This window comes from Hippoglossus hippoglossus, chromosome 8 (genome assembly GCF_009819705.1).
Source record: "Hippoglossus hippoglossus isolate fHipHip1 chromosome 8, fHipHip1.pri, whole genome shotgun sequence".
In the NCBI taxonomy this organism is placed as follows: Eukaryota; Metazoa; Chordata; class Actinopteri; order Pleuronectiformes; family Pleuronectidae; genus Hippoglossus; species Hippoglossus hippoglossus.
Genome location: NC_047158.1, coordinates 17398448 through 17418487, shown reverse-complemented (window position 1 = coordinate 17418487; position 20040 = coordinate 17398448). Strand labels below are relative to the sequence as shown.

Sequence of the window (20040 nt, the reverse complement as noted above, 5' to 3'; positions counted from 1 at the left end):
ACCACAATGTTTTACACTGTAATTTTAACATTATTATTATAATTATGAACGACTTGATTAACGCAGACACGTGAATACTGAAAACACGGATATGAGGCAGAATACACGGGGGAAACCATTTCTTATTTGCGTGTTGGCTTTAGTGCGTACGGTAAAAAATGGCCGCCTCCAGGCCACTCGTGAGATTAGCTAGCCAGAACATTCTGGATCATTCATTCTGTGAGCTAACGCGGTTTGTACGGTTGTTTGTAGGTCGACAGAGAAACCGTGTGTCCATTGATTCCACTGCGCTGTGTAAGGTAAGTGGGAAACAAGTGCATTGTGCTAATAGCAGTCGATTGCTATCCGTGGTAAGAACCGTTAATGACGTATTAGATGTGGCAGGCTGCTGATTGACCGCTGGAGCAAACAGGCGAACCTCGTGGATTGAGGTCAGACGTTGACTTCATTTAAACATCTTTTTATTATTATTATTTCTCTCTCTCTCTCCTCAGGTATATTCATAATGGCAGAAAAGAACCAGGACAAGAGATATCCCCCAAACCTCCAGGGGGTCCTGAAGATGGCAATGGAAGCCGGAGTCGCGCCAGAGGGAGCGGCCCCCGTTGAACCGATGTCAGAGGAGGTGAGATTCAACACGTCAGTGCCCACGACGAGACAACAACCACAGCATAACACATAACAGGAAAATAAACACAACACATAACCCCCCCTCCCCCATAAAAACACAACATACATCTGTGGATGTAAAACACAGAATCAATACTGAACACGATTAAATACAGTAGAAACGCGTGCAAATAAAGGAGCCATGGATTGATGAGCCATTTAGTGATTTGATGCCTGGTAATTATATAGTTCAAACCTGAGAAGGCTTTAGACACACACACACATACATACATACATACATACATACACACATACACACACACACACACACACACACACCTCCTTAGGTACTGACCTTTGGTCAATTGTAAAAGACAACAATTATCTGACTGTAAATGGTAATAAACACAATCCTTAGCTGTGGCACTGAACACAAGTATTCTTTTAGTGCTCAAATCAATTTGGAGCCATCATTCCAGCATAGTGCAACATGTGCTTTACCATTGTTTACAAATTGCCTATCAAAGTCACTGGACTCAAACATAGTTAAAACCAGTCCGGGGTGATACGGAGGCTTGAATCCTCTTGCAGTGGCCGAAGGTTCTGGGCCTTTTTGCACATGTCACACTAAAGACAGCCTCCTCTTTAGGTTGATTGCTATTTTTTATTTGGACCCGTAACCCCCTCTGTCTTGCATCAAAGGTAACTGAGAACCATTTTCACACTTGTCCTTTTTTCCCAGAGGAAGACGTTTCTGAAAGAAGCTCTCGCAGAAGTTTGCAGAGGGCAGACAGATGAAGTGGAGAAGATCAAGCAGTGCCTGGAACTTCTACACAAAGAGGAAAAGAGCGAGAGGCAGGGAGAGGACGATGAAGATGAGCGGGAATCCGCCTTTAACGTGTTAACGGAGTTGTGTGAGAATTTGGACAATGCCAGAGGTTCGTTATAATCAGTACAAAATTTGATATTCTCCAAGCGGAGCTTAAATTGGAGAAGCTATAACGAGGTTATGAGCTCAAATACAGTTTGTTTGCTCTGTTCTGACCGTGTCCCCTCTCTCTCTGCCCCACAGACCTGATGGTTCTGGGTGGACTGGATTTGTGCCACTCCCGGTATCTTGGTCATGTCAAAAGTGGGTTGAGGTGGCGTGCTGCTGAGCTCATTGCTTCCTGTGCCCAGAACATGCCAGAGGTGCAGGTCCACCTGCTAAGCATCGGGATTCTGCCAAAGCTGCTGCAGATGACAGACTCAGACCCTCACCCCACCGCCAGAGTAAAAGCCTTTTATGCTGTCTCATGTGAGTATCTCATGTGAGCTCTGGCACACACAGGAAGACAGTGCTGCAGCAGTTCATGACTGAACACTTAAAGTAGATTGAAATGCTAACTGAGGGTTTTTTCGCAGACTGATTTTCATTTTACACCTCAGAATATAACCGACTGTATCTTGTCGTGACTTCAGGTCTAGTCCGAGAGCAGGAGGCAGGGCTCAAGGCGTTCCTGACCCTCAATGGTTTCTCAGTGCTGGTGCGAGGCATAGAGTCGGAGAATGAGAGGCTCAGGACCAAGTCGGCTTTCCTTCTGCTCAACCTGCTGAGGTCACATCCTGAACAGAAAGGTATGAAGGAGGGAGGCGGTGAAACGGCACAGTGCCTTTTAGATTGAGTAGATATTGGTATCACAAATTTTATGATCTTGTTGTCAAAATCTGATGATAATCAGAAAAATCATACCATAATACATTCCTACAACGAGGTTTAGCATTTGTTCAGGGTCACAATGGAAGAGGGTCTCTGGGACAATATTTGTAGCTATCTTCAAATTATTTATTATGCTGCCAGTAGTAAAAAGCAGCTGAATCAAAGTTTTAGCCTGATGCTAATGCATGGGAAATGCAGTGAAAGCATATATGTTTGAGTGTGTCTATGTTTATATACACAATGGAATCCAGACCTCCTTCAAAGATGTATATGATGGAGTTGTGTGCAGTATCTCTCTTTTTCCTTTTTGTTATTTCTGCTCTTATCCATCCTGCAGACACTGTTGTCTCCATGGGAATAGTACAGCAGCTGGTGTCTGTTCTCCGCACACCCCACTCATCTGTCCATGAACATGTACTTGGCGCCCTCTGTTGGTAAGAAACACTGTCGACCTGACAGGCCTCAGCACTGAGAAGTTTACATGAATGTGTCCTTCACGTTGTTGATTCTGGCCTCGCTCTGTGTTTCTGTTCATGTAGTTTGGTGGAGGACTGTCCACAGGGGCTCAAGGACTGCAGGAATCCTACTCTGGCTCTGGAGGAGCTGCTCAAACAGCGAACCAAAGAGCTCGGAGGGAAGGAGGAATGCCAGGTAGTTATAACTGAGACTTTAGAACAATACAATATTGAAAACTGTACCAAAAAAAGTATTGTGATGATTCAGACTTAGGGATAAAGCTACGGTAGTGAAGTCCAATCATGAGTGACGTTTCACCCTGTTTTCACAGCATTAAGTAATTAAAACCAAATTTACCAGAAACATGAACATTTGAATACACATCAGTGTGATTTCTACTTTTAGTTTGGTCCCTGTCCCATCCTCTAACATGGAGGAGGTATATATGACCTATACAGCTGCCAGCCACCATATGGCGATCGAGACGCTTTAGCTTTACTTTGGGGGAGATGTCATATCGTCCATCTTTCTATACAGTCTAGAAAGAAAATATTGATGAAAAGATATAAATAGTTTAGTAGCAGGCTTAATATTTGTCCAAGGAATATGTTTTAAAGTCATATTTTTGTTTACAACAGGAAGAGCTGGACTTCTGCGAGAGTTTGGGGATGACATGTTTCCGTGGGCAGCGGTCAGATGACAATGGGATGGATCGCTGAAGTGTTATTCACCTCATGTAACAGAACATATTCCCTGCTCTAGATCATGTTTAGCAACATCCTTGTCTGTTACCACAGTTGCTGTCCATAAATTTGCCTGTATTCCACAGATTTAACTGTGTAAATAAGTATCATGTATAAAATACTTTTTTCCCAGTCAGCTGTCACTTCAGTGTAATGTTTTCAGTTCCTCGTGTCATAAATGTATTACCAAGGATCTGTATTACATGTAGTAGTATCATGATGATATTTGTAGTTAAATGTACATCAAATTTTAATCCAGATTTTGTCCAAGTATTTTCATTTATTTTATGTTGTTTGTTTTTAAAACTTGACTCAAAAGTACAGACACACGTTTTTTTTATACCATATTTTTTTATTATTAGCAAAACAAATGGGAGTATTTATCTACATATAATGGCCTGTTCACAAGTGGAAAACAATTGCCACCACATGCACAACTTACACTAAAACACTGATTCAAATATTGGCACAAATCACAGAGTACATGTTATTGTTAACATGCTGACATATGTGTTGTATGATCATTGAAACTCAATTTAGAAACAAAGTATCTCGTGTTGCAAGTTGCCCTTTTGCTAAATCGTTTCCAGTTGTAAACCTTTTCACCCAAGGAGCTGTCAAGTGTAAACTGTCCTCAATGAGTTTATCTTCCTCTTTTCCTTTATTTAGAAATAATTCCTACATTTATAAAAAGTATTCAATGGTAGCATCAGCTCTTTACCCAATAAGTAAATGTGCGGACGATGGTTCACACTTTAGGTATGCCACAGGGATGCTGTCTAGGACCTCTTCCATTTTCCAAAGTCCTCCTTGTCCACTGTTGCATTTATATCACCCACAGCGATTAGTAGCTGTGCCAAATAGTATGTCCCCATGACAAGAGTGTTTCCGTGCTGTAGCTGTGGCGTGACCTTGAAAACTTGCAGGGCCAGTGCCACATCAGACACCATGAAAGACACACTTCCCAGCAGTGTTGCCGCATGGCGGGTTCTAATAGCTAACGCCCCCATTAGAGTAATCAAGACAATATAGACCCCCACACCGGGAATGAGCAGCTCTGAGTCCGGTGCCTTCTGCAAGAATGGATATATGTACATGTAGTAGCCTCCTCCTATCGTGAGCAGGATCAAGAAGAGGAAAATAGTCAAGGAGGAAGAGCAACGTGTCGGATAACGACTGGAGAGGAAGGTGAGGGAGTACGTCAGATGAGCCACAGCAAATGCACCCATTCCTGAAACATAATGACAATAAATAACTAAAATGGAATAAAGGGCAGCTTTTATCACAGTGATGAACTTGCCATTGTTCACTGCATCTGGAAGCTTCTCTTACAAACCAGACTCTTACCATGCACAAACAGCTCCGGCCATATCAAGCAGCAGTCACCAACAGCAGAGAAGAGCAGGCCTCCCGCCACACCCAGGACACTCTGACCTCCATTCCAGCTCAGCACGACAGCAGCCAGGAGGACAGTGGGTGCCGATTTGACACCTGCAGACACGATGGAAGCCGGCGAGTCAGGAGTCCACAGGTAGAAGAACAGAGCTGTGGACAAAAAGAAAGGCAAGAGAGAGAAGAGCAGGGCACAGGACTGAGAGGGAGGGAGGAGTAGAGAGAAAGAGGGAGACACGTCACAACTGAAAAGACTATTAAGTAAATTAATGTCAAGAGACTGTGAGAAAGAGTAAATGGTTTCTGTGGTACCATATTTCTCCTCTGCCGCCTGTCGTATGCTGCTGTCTCAAGGATGTCCATCTTCTCAGAGTCAGCACTGACGTGGGCTCTCAGACCATCAAGTGAACAAGTGAATGAACTTGTTATATTCTTCTTCTTCACCTATAATCCGTATTGTTCTCGCCTCGTTCTCCTGTTCCCCTCGTCTCTGTGTCTCTGCCGTGTCTGTCAGTCTGCTGGTATTTCACAGCACTGAACTTTAGACTTGTGCTTCCTGTCTGATTGCTCTCTGATAATCAATTCCCCGTTTTGAGTTGCTATGGACAAACTGCTGACCTTTGACCTTTCTGGGCTGAATAGAATTACATCGACACGCAGAGGGCAAAGTTGAACTGGGTGAATAACTGGGAATAGGAAACTCACATATGATAAAGATAGTTTTCTGGCTTGGCATTTGTTAGATTGGTCTTTATGAAAACATGCATACATGGATTTTAATAAATCAATGTGGGAAACGCCCGTATTCTTGAAATTCTAACGTTGTCAAACTTTCAAAACTTAAACTGTTAGAATTATGCTTCTGTACACAGCTTATGTGTTATATGCAATGTGTGACTCGTTTGTAGGGGTTTTGTTGAATTTTGTAGGATGATTCTAGAAAATAGTAAAAATGATTTCATATTCTATTGCTTTTGTTCACTAGATGATTAAGTATCAGAGCTATAGACAAAAAATTATCATAATTTCCCAATCAAACACAGTTAAATTGTGCACGTGGGGCAAATAAAGCAAAAAAGCAAACATGCTTATCAAAATGCAATATATGTAATTTAAGAATAAATTGATGTGAGTCACACAACGTAGATTTTTCCTGAAATTGTTAGAGCAGGTGGAGGAGGAACCCTGCGTGCGTGAGAGAATTCTACAAACTGAAGAACAGACAATAATTAACTACGGCCTCTCAGAGTCAAACTTTGTACTCTGCTTTCCCACAATTCCCTGCAGTCGTGCTTCAGACTGAGAGACTCTGGAGCTCAGGAGGCGTGTGGGATTATTAGGTGAGTAGAGCAATAAATGTAGTTATGCTGGCGAATAGGCGATCGAGGGAGATGAGGTATAAAGTACGGTCAAATGCAAGTGTGTGTGTGATGGTGCTTTCATTAGTTTGCTTTCCCTGCACAGGACATGGAAACCAGCGGCTCTTTGCTGAGGATTGGAGTTGTCGGATTTGGACATTTAGGTTGGAACTGCTTCTCCGAACTCAAGACACTGTTTTCCTTCAATTCATGAATCCTTATTCACTTAACGATCTGTTATCAGCCATGAAATTGTCTAAGTCTCTCTTTCTCTCTCTTTGTGTGTGTGTGTGTGTGTGTGTGTGTGTGTGTTTTAGGGAAGTACTTGGTGGAGAGGATCCTTAAAGATGGAGCAGCTGTGGGTTTGACTCTGGCTTTTGTTTGGAACAGAAATTCTGACAAGCTCAAAGGATTAGTCCCTGATGAACTCATACTTGGCGATCTATCGTGTTTTGCAGACAGGTGCAATCACACACAAATACACACACATATGCAAAACACACTAAGCATCTTCATGTTATCGCTCTGTATGATACAGATGTGTGTGATGCTGCCTGACGTCTTCCTTAAAACTTGAATGGATAATCTATGTGTGCTTTACAGGCCATGTGATGTGATTGTAGAAGTGTGCCATCCTCAGATAGTGAAAGAATTCGGACTCCACTTCCTGTCTCAGTCTCATTTCATGGTAAGATTCTTTGTCTGATTAACTAAAGATATGATCAACCTGGAGAGAGCAGCTTATTTTCAACAGATATGTATCATTATTGCTAATATCTGTCAATTTATGTTGTTAAATTTCCACTCTGAACCCTGATGTGTAAATGAACGGGTGCTAAAGTAACATCTAAATGCTTGGTCCTGTGCTGTGCCCGTGTTTCTCCTCCTCTCAGGTGGGCTCTCCCTCGGCCCTCTCTGATCCTGATCTGAACTCGATGCTGCGTCAGGCGGCTCAGCAGTACGGCAGAACCCTCTATGTCCCCAGTGGTGCATTGTGGGGAGGCCAGGACATCCAGAGGCTGAGTGACAGTGGAGCCTTAAAGGTAACACTGGACAGAAAGTCAGGATCCAGTCTGAACATAATGGGACTCAGCACATTTCAGCACGAGAGTCTCTTAACATGACTGTTTTTCTCCTCTCTGCTTCCTTTCAGGCGTTGTTTATAAGAATGTCCAAGCATCCGTCCTGCTTCCGGCTGACAGGGGACGTCCTCTCTGATTGGACGGAGGGAGAGGGCAGGCGGGTTTTGTTCAAGGGCCCAGTGGCAGACTTGTGCCCACTTGCTCCTAACAATGTGAACACCATGGCGGCAGCAGCGGTGGCAGCAGCAACACTGGGCTTCACAGGGGTTCAGGGAGAGATTGTGTCTGACACAGCGTAAGTTTCCTATACTAAAATGTGATTGACCCAACGCAGCCTTTCACATCTGACTTCTACCCCCTCTATTCTCCAGGTTGAGTGACTATCACGTGGTGGAGGTGGAGGTGACGGGGCCAAATGGCTTCTCAGTGCACACAGTGAGGAGAAATCCAGCCAAACTCGGGGCTGTAACTGGCAACGCAACATACAACTCATTCTGGAGTAGTTTACTTGGTGAGTCCCGTGTTGCCTCACACACTTTCTCAAAGATCCTGAGAACGAACAGATCACTTTGGTCAATCTGGGTTGGAGTGAATGCAAACTGCAGTGAACTCTTTTTGCCAGCTGCTCTGTTGTAGATATTTATGGGATCCATTTTTGCTTTGTCCCTTAATAATCATGCAGTAATATTTTCATGGTGTAGCTGTTGGAGGTGAGGTGACTTTTTATGACTATAAACTGTGTTTTATTCCTGTGGGTCTGGTCCCTCCCTCCTAAGGGTCGTATCTGAGTGATTGTGAGATTATTAAATAGGTTATTGTGCACAAATTGGAAGTATTTTCTTTACTTCTAACTTTTCTCAAAGCTTTTTAGTGAATAACTGGATATTTTTACCTGTTTGTGCCCTGAAAAGTTATTTAAATGATGAAAATGTGAGTCTTGGTAGAACTGAACATCTGTGATGTAACGGGTTCCAACTAGACAACATTTTGTTTGTATGGGGTAACAAACATAAAAGGAGCTACATCACACATCAAAAATGTAAAACCTTTGAAAAGTGACTACAGCTTTCAAATAGATGTAGAAGAGTGGAGGTATAATGTAGCATGATTATAAGGACTCATATCAATGCCAACTCAAAATTGTATTTAAATACAGAACTTGAGCAGATGCTTGAGTCCTCAGTTCGGACCTGGCCCTTTGTTGCGTGTCTTCCTCTATTCTCTCTCCCCATTTCACGTGCACTGGCCACTGTATAAACAATACAATAAATAATATTATAAATGTAAGATCTTGAGTTTCTCTGTGTGTATAAATATGTGACGCGTTAGGGAGATTTTGATTTCAACCCTGATTTCCTTGTTTATCTCAGCTTGCAAAGGTCACGGGGGCCGAGTTTACTTGTGCTGAAGCAGTGGACGACTCCGGATGATCGTCAGCAACAAGAGGATCCACTGGGAAATCTGTGATAGTGAATCACTGGATCAATGTTACTAAGAACTTGATATTTTGTGTTCCAATAAACTGTAAGCACACAAAGAAAGACCCAGTTATCATATGTAAAACACCAACAGGTATATACAGAGCATACATATATATATATATATTCAAACTTTATTAGAAGTTCATCTGGTGCATGTTGTGAATGATAAAACTGTTACAGGAAGTGTGGGCATATATGCTGGTAAAACAATTTTCCTTCTTCCATAACAAACAGTGAATACGTACTCAAGCTCCTCCATTCGTCTCATGTCTCTCACATGAAAAACATGGCTGCTGCCACCACAGGACACAGTTTTACTCATCTCTTTTCCTTTCACAAATAAATACGTTCGAAAACAGGCAAACCCAGGAGTATCCGTCCCCCCCACAAAAAGCACACACACACACACACACACACAGACATACACAGGAGTGTGAGGTCGGTCATCGATGATCGTCACTGAAAGGCTGTGATACAATAAGGCCCGGAAACAAAATAAAAAACACAAACACACACACGACACTATTCGTGCAATGTTGCGTTTGTGTGCTTTTTCCATTATGTTTCCATTCTGGGAGGTCTTGTGGTAAACAAGGCATTACAAAGACAGAACAATATGATACTATAAAAGGTGGACAGTTGAGTTTGAAGCACTGGATTACCACCACGCATTTAAGCCAAACATGGGTAAAAAGAATGGCTGCTATTTGTGGCTACTCACAACAACTATTACCTGGAAAGTAGCCGATCCTGCTTTCAACGTGGAAAGATGACAAGCTGGTAAAAAAGGAGGGTTCTGCTCCGACCAACCTTTCACTCAGGTTTTTAAAACCATCCTCCAGTGACTCATAATAATCCTACGTTATTTTTCTCCATGACTTCGACCTATCGGTGTTATCCAGTGTTAGTAATCTACAAAATCCAGCAATCCTGACTTTTTTTTTTTTTCCCATGTTGAGCTGTTGATTAGCTCTTTTCTAGCTGCTGTGTTTTACTCCACAAAGCAAACCACTGCTTTCCCTGCTGGTGTAACTGAGAAAAAACCCAAAGCAAATCAAACTGAAATTTTGAGGTATGCACAGTCTGGGAAGACACTGACACAAATACAGCTTTTCACGTCAAGCCAATATTAAATTTACCACTCGCATTTACAGCTTTCCTCATCTATAACGTCTGCGAGTACATTGATGACTGTAATTACGTATGAGGGTGTGTGTCTCCATTTGTCTAATCCGAGACACCATTGCTGGACCCGTTGGCCCCGGAGACAGCAGGAGACTTGTTTTTGACTGGCAGGGTGAAGGGCTGGCGGATGTTCACGCGGTCCTTCTCCGCCTCAAGATCCTCGTCGTAGCGCTCGTCTTCATCGTTGTCCTCGGCCTCGCTGTGGTGCGGGGAGGAGTGGCGGGACAGAGCAGGAGATGGCGGCACAGAGGCAGGTCGCGGGTAACGGAAGCCTGAGGTCTGAGGATGAGAACAAAGATGCCGGATATTCCATCAGAGGATGGAGCTGAAAAGATTTTTTACTTCTATATGTAATAATAATTTCAAGTAAATCTCCCATTCAAAGAAACAAAAGCTGACTTACTGAGGTTGACTCTTGAGGTTCATACAGGTAAGTGTCAGGGAAGGCTTTAGCCAGGGCCATATGACGAGCTGCTACATAATACTGATGCAGAGCAGAAGAAAAACACATTAACATTCCAAAGCTGTTGCATGATTTAAGTTCATCTTTTGGGATTTGCAATCTCACCCTGCCGAGGTATCTCCAATCCAAGAGGTCGCTCAGGCGCTCGGTGCGGTTCCTCTGGATGATCCGCTGGCGCCGGCTCTGCTTGCAGAACTGGAACAGGAAGGAGGTGAGCTGGTTACACGACTCATCGACCCCCCGAAGCCGCCGGTCGAGGATGTAAATACCTGCAAAAGAACAGCGTGATGAGAAAGAAAGAATCGTTTATCTTTTTATTCAAGAAAAACTGAGAGTAAGTGAGAAAATGTATAAAGAAACACACCATACGCTGAGGGGTCCGCTATGTGTTCCTCCATGAAACAGCCAAAGCCTGACAGGTTAGTCGAGATGGATGGAATTCCCATGACTGTGCACTCGGCTGACAATGACAGAAGCAGAAAGGTCCGATTAACATTTTAATATCATACATATGTGTACATACACCTTGTCAACATGCATGGGTCATACCAGGTGTGTAGCCCCAAGGCTCGTAGTAAGAAGGAAAGACGCCGAGATGGCAGCCTCTTACAAACTCCTCGTAATCCATGGGAAGTAAAGGAGAGGTGGACGAGAGGAACTCTGGATGGAAAATGATCTAATGGACAGAGATGCTGTTTAATATCAGTGCCATTGACTGTACATAAAGATGGATGACATGATGGGGCCCCCCCCAGAAGCAAAGCCAAAGTGTCTTGATCACCACCTGGTGGCTGGCTGCAGCACAAGTCATAAACCCTTTCTCTTCCATGATAGTAGAAGGGACATAATAATAAATGATAAATATGGATTCTGTCATTTTAGGTCGTTCTTATCACACTGATGTATCCTTTCCGGTAGTTTTGGTTTTAATTAGACATTTGATGCTCTAGAAAAACTGGTTGAAACGTATAGATTGATTGACAGCTGAGACACACTTGCGATTGGACCAGCTTGCACATCGGTGGATCCTCAACATTACAGCTCCATCCCCTGATCGCTACGGTGCAGACTCTGGCCCAAAATGCATCGGTGCAAGATGGCAGCGTTCGTTATCCAGGACATTTTGGCTTAATTTCTCGATAGTGGGAGGAAGTGGAGATGCGTCATCCATCTTTATGCAGTCTATTATCAGTGCCTATTATCAGAGTATTTACCATAACAGACACTGTGATTGGATACATTTATTACACTGCAGATTTAACATGTATGAATTATTAGTTGTGTTTATGTCTCTCAATTGAAAAACACACAAATACGTCAAATGTTTAGAAGAAATCATTTAAAAAAAATCTATTTATCAACAGATGACATACCTTGACACGGTCAGCAGAGCTGTTGAAAAGGCCGATGCGGCGGACACAGTTGAGGATGGGGTCGCTGCTGTCCTCCAGCATGTTGTGGGTGCAGATTGGAGGCTGGCACTGTCTCTGGGTCGCGAAGATGGCACGCTTCATTATGGTGAAGTCCTCTTTGTCCAGCATCTTTGCTATGTCTGGCAGCTGCCCGCTGAACAAAGCAAAAATGTTTTAGAATTTAGCATTAAAGGAAAGATGTAAAATGATAGGCTTGAATATTTGTAAGAAGTGTAACTGGGTTTGTGACATCTGCATTTTATATAGAACACCCACTTCTGATGGGAGACATACATTTGATTTCTATGCAGTGGACTGAAAGTGGTCGACTTACACTAGAAGTGAGTCGTAAAGTTTCTTTCCGAAGCGTTCCTTCACAGTCTGAGCAGTATCCCTGTCACATACAAAAACAAACACAGTACAACGACCATAAGACAACTGCAAATCCCTTTCCAGGTTGAAATCAAGTTGAAGCAAGATCTTTGGTTGTCTGACTAAAATTCTACATTTTTACTTGAGCCGTTAACAGACATGAACTCTGGAGAATATTTTCCAGTTTGCCTTTCACATATGAAGAACGTGTTCACAACAACAGGTTTATTGAGGTGAGGTGTGGAACCTGAGAAGAGCAGCAGGAGGCCGGACATGGTGTGTACATTCAGCTGCGTGTTCATTTATAGCACATCGACACCGGCCCTTAGCACCAAAAGCTCTCAAATCTTGTTGTCTTCAGGGGCGTCCTCTACGTGTATGGCACCTCTTTTTTTTTTTATCCGAAGATATTTGTATTCTTCCAGTTTTGCATTCGTAATAGGTTAGAAATGTTATCAACTCACTGACTGTGGATTTTACAGACATTTTCCTGCTTCATTCTCACATGTGCTCCCACTGACGTTTACCCGACATTTTACTGACATTTACAGATCTTTCATCTTGTTGAACATAACCTCACCAGAGCTGTTTCCTGACGGCCTGGCCCTTCAACGTCTCCACGTTGAAGTTGTTTGTCCGAGCTGGCATGATGAAGAAGGCGATGACGGTCACATCGCTGTGGTTGACCTGCGACAAGAATGCCACCCAAAAATAGACGTTACATTTCTTGACCTGGGATCCACATTTGTCCTCCTCGCTCCCACACACAGACAAACAAACCAACGCTTCCACTACATCTGTTAACACAAGCACAACACACACACACACACAACACACAACACACAACACACACACACACTTACTCTCAGCAGATAGTTGAGTCTGGCTAAAGCCTCCAAGAAGACGTCGGCTCCTTTGTTGGAGAACTCGTACCTTCCAGCGATGAAGAGGAACAAACACTTGTCCAGGTTGAAGTCCAGGTGCCTAATGGTCACATAACATGGATGAATGCAGTACTGACAATTAATACTATTTTTGACAAATGAGCAATGAACAATAAACTCATTCTTTAAAAAAACGGTTTATTTCTACAACAGAACATACTTATTATAGATTGCACTTTATTTCCTGTCAGGTGGCACAACTGATAATCGTCAGGTGGTGCAACCAGGTAAAATATTAATTTAAACCAATAAATAATAGATTAAAGTGAACAAATATTATGTTAATTGTTATTGTACTGAATGCAGTAATTTGTGTGTTTGCGTAATTATTTTTCTGTCTTCTAATGTAAAGTTACTGAATACCTGGCCAATAGAATGCAAAAATCTTAAATTATAGTAAAAACTAAATACAACCACAAAATAATAACCAAAAAATTAATAATGATATGTATGAAAGTGTAGACTATCAAAATTATATTTTAGATTTTCCAGGTGGTAAAGTTAGAGATACTGTTAAATTAATTTAAACTTTTTGAAATGTTATTTAATATATGAGAAAAAAATGTATTTCACATAAAGTGAGACTTTTTAAAAATGGTAAAGTGTGTGTTGTTGGTCACTGACCCGTAGAAATGTCCCCTGATGAACTCCTGGATCCGGTTCTTGCTCTGAGCGTGGAGATTTTGAAACTCATGCATGGCTGAGAACTTCTTCACATTGAGCCCGTTGGGAGTTATGATGTCTGCGTGTGACAGAGAAAATCAGTTTAAGTCTAGTTAAGTCTCTACATCGATTCAAACAACGAAACATTGAGACATTCAGTTTGAAATATCACACACACCTGGTTTCCTCATGAGCAGGTGCACGGCCTCAATGGCTGTAATGTGCGACACAGTGGTGAAGACATGAGCACAGTGAGCGGCCGACCGCTCCAAACAGTAGCGATGGTAGATCTGTCTGTCGCCTGCTTCCTTGTCCAAGTTGAACTGAAGGAGACACACATGTGTTACATCATCTATTCTTCCCTGTTTATTTCATTACAGCCCTTTGTTATAAATCCTTATGCACACACTTCTGCGATTTTGTTGTAGAAGTCCACATTTCCAGCACACAAGTATCGCCCCAGCAGCGTGGCGTGAGTCGTGAAGATGGTCGCAACCGGCAGCTGTCTGTGTCTACACAATATCAGGCCCAGGCCGGCCAACCATTCATGGAAATGTGCCACGATGTGTGGAGGCTCCTCACTCTGAGCGGCATACTGTGACACAGGAGAACACAGGGTCAGTGATAACCACACACACACATTCAACAACCAGCTAAACTCATGTTTGTGTAGGTTCTCGTCAATTGAGCCACTGACCTCTCCCAGCAGCCAGGCCGTCAGGAAGCCGAACAGCACGGCGTCGTTGGCCTCGCGGTCGAACCAAGGCACGCCGATGTCACAGAGCTCCCAAAGCTCGCTCTTCCACCGGTCCAGAGACCAGGCAGTGAACGCAACATCAATCAGAACAACGTAGGGACTGCCCTCGATGAGCCAGCGCCCGAAGTAGACCTGCAGGGGAAACGATAAAAGGCTGAGAGGTGGAAAATGTACTTTAATAGAATAATCTGTAATAGAATGATATGGGAAAACTTGATGAACCATCATTTTACAATAAAAATAGGACAAACCACTCAAATCTCATGAAACATGTTCTAACTTCAACTCTCGCAGCTGCAACCGCAACTCCTGTATTTGGTGCCATGCTTTGATCGGTTATTTACTTATAATTTATATGTAGATAAATGGGTTCTTCATTCTGTCTCACATCTCATAAGATTAACCTTGAATCACTATCAAAGTAGGGTGTAGTGTAACTGGCCGGCTGAATGTAGAAAAACACCACCTAAATAAGAAAAACGGATTTTCAGTACAAATAGCTGTGCTCTGGTGTCGGCCTGTCATGGGACTACAAGTTATCTGACGCAAAGGTCATTCAGATAGGCTTCACTGAAAAGGCTGCACTATCCCTTTAAAATAGCAGCACCGCCAGCCTTGGCTTTGACCCATAATTCCACAGCACAAAGCATTAAAATATCTCACTCACACACACACACACACATCTATTTCTGGAGTGTGTCTGTGTATAACTGTGAGAGACAGAGAGACAGTAATACAACCTTTAACCTTTGCAGGGAAATGTCATGGTGTTTGGAGAGGCGGTCGGGGACAGAACGCGAGCGGGTCGGATATAGAATAGATCTCTGAATGGGCTTTTAAGTGTGGTGCAGATTCACAAACCTATCTCTATCTCCGGCCGTGTGTAGTGAGAATGTGTTCCTTGAGCAGAACCCACAAATTTGACTCAGCCCTGTGTGTGTTTACTGTGTTCGTGTGGTAGTACCTTACACCCACTGGAGTTCATCTTGTCAATGGTTCTCTTCAGTGCAGGGTTAGTGGGCTCGATCAGCTCCACCTGAGTGCGCACGTTGCTTTCCACGTAGGGGCCGACCAGGAAATAGTTCTCCCCCCATTCCTCTGAGGTCATACGGGCTTTGGTCTGGATGACGGTGTAGATGCCTCCAACTTCACATGTGCAGCAAACATGCCACAAGTACGCACACAAAGTCGAGACAAAGATATAATGTGATTCAGCCTGATATATACATGCATGTTAGGATTAGACATTACAATTATAACTCTCTCATAAAACTAGATTTTAAATGGGAGGATTAAACTGTGCAACATCTGAACATTAAAATAAACAATTTCATCATTTTCAAAGAATTTCACAAAAATGCACACACACACACCAAACACCTACCTTTGTTAGCAACCTCCCAGGCAATTTCAAAAAGAACAGCATCCTCCAAATCAAACTCCTCATCCCACTCCTCCAGTCCTGAGAGGGACGTGACAGATAGGCTGCGAGCCAGCGGCATGCTGGGTAAACACAGAACGCACTCTTGAGACAGGAGTGACCCACAACCACACACACACACACACAGTACATGTTCTCAGATGATGTCTTATCCCTTTTTCACGTATACTTATTCAACGCCCCACTAAAGTCTCTAGAGGTGCGAGCAATTCACTGTTTTTAACAATTTGTAAAGTAATTCATCCAGACATCATCGACCTTAAGATGAAATATGTACAATATTTACGACTGGACCAGTGATTTTAAACTATTTGCAAATAATAGTACTTACCTACAGTATACTATTACTAGAGAAAGTGACAGTGGTTAAAGAAAGTGTGATTTAATCTTGGGATTTACTTTGTACTATTTCCCAACCAACATTTCATCACATGCCTACAAAACCAGTCCATCATCAATGACTTACTTCTCTAACCTGTTACATTATACTACTGTGATGCAAACACAGCATTTCTCAATCTCAGTTCTTCTACAGTTTGAATAATTCTCTGGAAATGTAAATATAACCTCCCACCTCTACGTGTTTTATGGGAATTTAAGTCCAGTGAACCTTAAATGGTACAAAGGTGAGTGGCAGACGGCCCAAGGTTAAAAAAACACCATCGAAAAGTGAAAAATAATGTAAATTTAATAGAAAACATGTCTTTGTCAGGGATTAGGAAATCTGTTAATTTATTTACCAGCAGCATTGCAAGTGAAATACGTCTTTAACTTTAACTCAAACTTTTCCCACAGGTTTTCCAACTTTTATGATGACTTACAAACTCAGTCTGTACAAAGACAGTGTTGGTACAGACTATGTACAGCTTCTACAAAGATAATGATTCAGAACTTGAGCAGAAAAGAACAAGATGGAGGCTTCACATGATGGAGGAGCTGCACTAAAACCCTGTGGAGCTGGTTTGGGATGAACTGGACAGAAGGTGAAAGCAAAGCACAAGTGCAACAAATTCCACGGAACAAAAAGATATAGAGAAACCATACAAGGGCGCATACCTCCGCCGAGGCTACAGCCCAATCTCCCCATTTTGAATCAAGTGAAAAGAATGTTTTTTTTCGATTTGCCCGTTTTTCATGATCTGCTTCAAAATTTAAAAAGGTTCTTCCTAAGCCGGTGCCCCAACCCTCCACAAACTTTCATGGAAATGAGTTTGACAGCTTTTGTGTAATTCAAAAGAAGAACAAAGAAAAACGGCAGAGGCTGCTGAATGAGTCAAAATGTCAATTATTTCAGGATTGATTATTCCACAGTTCCCTTTTCATTTTTATTAATTTGTTTGATGAGGTAAACTTCAGAAACACTGAGACATTAGATTATGTTAATTTGGTCACAACTGGACAAATTGTGTTGGCTGTTCTCAAAGGAAACTCCATCATATGTCCAGTACATGTATATGTCTCAAGTATTTGCTGTGTTTAAAATCTGTGATGGTCAAAGGGCTTCTTCTGACTGACCTCCCATGTAGCCACATAACACTCACCTGCACAAACATGCATATCCCATAAAACACGAGTTTTTATCTATAAAATCTACAAAGCTGTTCTGTGAGAGTAAAATGTTCATCTTACGTTACTGCATCAGGCATCCACTGTTAGAAGTCTGCAACAGAAGCTCAGTATCCGCCCATCAACAGTGGAGACATTATAAAGCACAAGAGAGGCGTCATTCCTCCTGACTCACGAGCAACGACTCACAACACACACAATGATTGGCTTCCAAACTGGTCGTGATGTCAGAATATCCTGCTCATACCTGATCCTGCTCGTGACTGACTGAACCAGAAATGGTTCCCATTGGTTCACTGACTGACTCACTTCCCGTTTCACCATTTCTGATTGAAATTCGAGGAGCCAGAAAAGGTTAAACCACAGATAAGAGCATTGATCAGGTATAAACACGATCCAGCCGTTTACTTGCTGATGTGTACAAATATGTCGCAATCCCATAAAACCACACGAGAGAAAGCAAATTGGGCAACACACTGACACGGAGGAATGTGTTTCTACCTGTGCAACAATCCTACCCACAATTTTTTGCACGCTTCAATGGAAATTTAATCTGCGTATACTTTGCTCATGAGAAATCTGAAAGTCCAAAGTGGCCGTGCTGAGCTGCTACTGATGGAAGTGGTTAAAACTGACACACATTTTACGACATTCAGTCCATCACCACCAAAACCTGATATATCAGAAAACCACAACCACTGACACATCAGATTATTTTAATCTGAATTCAAACATCTCTCTCTTTCTCCTTCACTGGGAAACCTTTACTTTATGGAGTAGCAAATATATATATTCTTTATTTCCAATCGAGAGTAACTGCTGGAGGGAAGCCGTCTCCCACTTCACTGAGACACTTGCTCTCAGAGGACGTGCTCTGGAGGTTTCAAAGTTCCCACATCTCATTTGCAACACGACTGGCTTCCAAACCCCTGTGAGAAAACCCCCGCTCCCCCATGCACGACTTCAACTCAGACTTCAACTGTGAACAGAGAAACTTCCCCTTCCTGTATATGAATGTGGAAACGTCAAACGAGTCAAACTTCACAGAGAAGCTCAAACGTCTACCTGAGGAAACACCAAACATATTTCATATCCTATAATGAGTAAATACCACAATGCTGGAGCTGAACTACAGGTCATTTCTTCAGGGACCCCCACATCTGTTGGGATCCCTCAGGGCCCAGTGAGGGGACCATTGGACATGCAAACACACTAACCACCTTGTGCACATTTATATTTAGCTGTGAGCTGACCAGTGGGCCCACAGGTCTGAACCCCCGAACCCAGGCTGCTCGTCCACCTCGGCTCGGGCCAGCAGCTTCCTGCCCAGTGTCATTACATCACCAGCTGACCTCTGGGCTGGACGTGCACGCCGCTTTCACACGCATCCTCCGTGTTTTGGGTGCGAACGTGACATCAGGCACATACTGCAGCAGCGGAAACGCGCAGAGGACACCGAGTCCTGATGCACGTCCGTCGAGGAAGAAGTGCGCTCCTATGAACATGGAGGACAGAAACGCAGACGTGCACTCACCCTCCGGTTTGTCCAAACTTCAACAAGATGAACTACACATGAGCAGCTGTTGCAGTCATTCCCCCCCGAAGACGAACGAGGAGACCGGACAACCGTGTATGGGGTGGGGGGGGGGGAGAAGAAGGGGGCGGCGGCCTCAGTTAAATGCCAGCAGCTCACATTGGTGTGGTGCGTTCGCTGTCATGAAGGGAGAAGCCCCGCCCACTGCCCGTGATGTGAGAAGATGATTGGTGCGAGGACCGCGCTGTCAAATTGTTCACGAGCTCCACTCCCATTGGTCGCGCTCTCCTCTTTTGGCTCCGACCCCTGTTCGCAACGCGAGGGGAACTGGGTGTTTTCCTCAGCGCTGCGACGCCATTGGCTGAGCAGCGGTGACAGGGGGCGGGGCGACGGTTGGTGGAATTAATTTGTTTCATCCATTCAAAACAGGGCCAACTTCTTTCTTTCTGTTCCTGTGAGGAGGTCTGGAAGATCATTGCTGCCAGAAAAAAAAAAGAAAAGAGATGAATGCCGGGTCAAAATTGTCCAAATTATGAAATGTGAAGTCGCAAAACTTGAAGATAATGAGTCAAAGTTACGAGATAAATAGTCAAAACTACGAGATAAAGACTCCAAATTAGGAAATATGAATTCACAAAATGTAAAGATAGTAAATTGAAGTTACGAGATAAAAAGTGAACCTTATATAATAAAGTCAAAATTATGAAATATGAAGTCACAACATTTTAAGATAGTAAGTAAAAGTTACAATATAAAAAGTCAAAATTATTACATAATTATGCGATAAAAGTCGAAATGATGAGAAAGTAAATCCAAATTATGAAGTAGTAAGTCATAACTATAAAATATGAAGTAGCACAATTATGAGATAAAGGTCAGAATG

At 42.9% G+C, this 20040-nt stretch overlaps 4 protein-coding genes across 5 annotated transcripts; 2 read left to right on the top strand and 2 right to left on the bottom strand.

Annotated features, from left to right (window-relative positions):
• Positions 1-153: 153 nt before the first annotated feature.
• hspbp1 (HSPA (heat shock 70kDa) binding protein, cytoplasmic cochaperone 1) lies at positions 154-3643 on the top strand. The gene is made up of 8 exons (XM_034594093.1): positions 154-299; positions 495-625; positions 1352-1547; positions 1682-1906; positions 2071-2226; positions 2646-2742; positions 2848-2959; positions 3403-3643. The coding sequence occupies exons 2-8, from the start codon at positions 506-508 to the stop codon at positions 3481-3483; spliced, it is 987 nt and encodes a 328-aa protein (XP_034449984.1). The 5' UTR covers positions 154-299; positions 495-505; the 3' UTR covers positions 3484-3643.
• A 197-nt stretch (positions 3644-3840) lies between these two features.
• tmem86b (transmembrane protein 86B) lies at positions 3841-5807 on the bottom strand. Its single transcript, XM_034594107.1, has 3 exons — positions 5212-5807; positions 4855-5098; positions 3841-4738 (listed from the first exon to the last, which is right to left on the bottom strand). The coding sequence occupies exons 1-3, from the start codon at positions 5260-5262 to the stop codon at positions 4287-4289; spliced, it is 747 nt and encodes a 248-aa protein (XP_034449998.1). The 5' UTR covers positions 5263-5807; the 3' UTR covers positions 3841-4286.
• A 306-nt stretch (positions 5808-6113) lies between these two features.
• aspdh (aspartate dehydrogenase domain containing) lies at positions 6114-8880 on the top strand. The gene is made up of 8 exons (XM_034594103.1): positions 6114-6239; positions 6364-6421; positions 6575-6719; positions 6861-6945; positions 7151-7300; positions 7411-7634; positions 7711-7850; positions 8710-8880. Exons 2-8 carry the CDS (start codon positions 6367-6369, stop codon positions 8745-8747), a joined length of 837 nt encoding a protein of 278 aa, XP_034449994.1. The 5' UTR covers positions 6114-6239; positions 6364-6366; the 3' UTR covers positions 8748-8880.
• Positions 8881-8935: 55 nt separating this feature from the next.
• Positions 8936-19322, bottom strand: gys1 (glycogen synthase 1 (muscle)). 2 transcript variants are annotated; one of them, XM_034594050.1, is made up of 16 exons: positions 17687-18094; positions 16001-16119; positions 15581-15762; positions 14557-14748; positions 14269-14454; positions 14038-14182; positions 13821-13938; positions 13116-13236; positions 12833-12939; positions 12215-12274; positions 11842-12034; positions 11018-11144; positions 10833-10928; positions 10574-10737; positions 10409-10489; positions 8936-10284 (listed from the first exon to the last, which is right to left on the bottom strand). In XM_034594050.1, the coding sequence occupies exons 1-16, from the start codon at positions 17701-17703 to the stop codon at positions 10048-10050; spliced, it is 2145 nt and encodes a 714-aa protein (XP_034449941.1). In that variant the 5' UTR covers positions 17704-18094; the 3' UTR covers positions 8936-10047. The 2 variants fall into 2 exon arrangements, with proteins under 2 accessions (XP_034449941.1, XP_034449942.1); XM_034594051.1 differs by lacking the exon at positions 17687-18094 and adding an exon at positions 19158-19322 and having other exon boundaries at positions 9138-10284.
• Between the last annotated feature and the right edge of the window lie 718 nt (positions 19323-20040).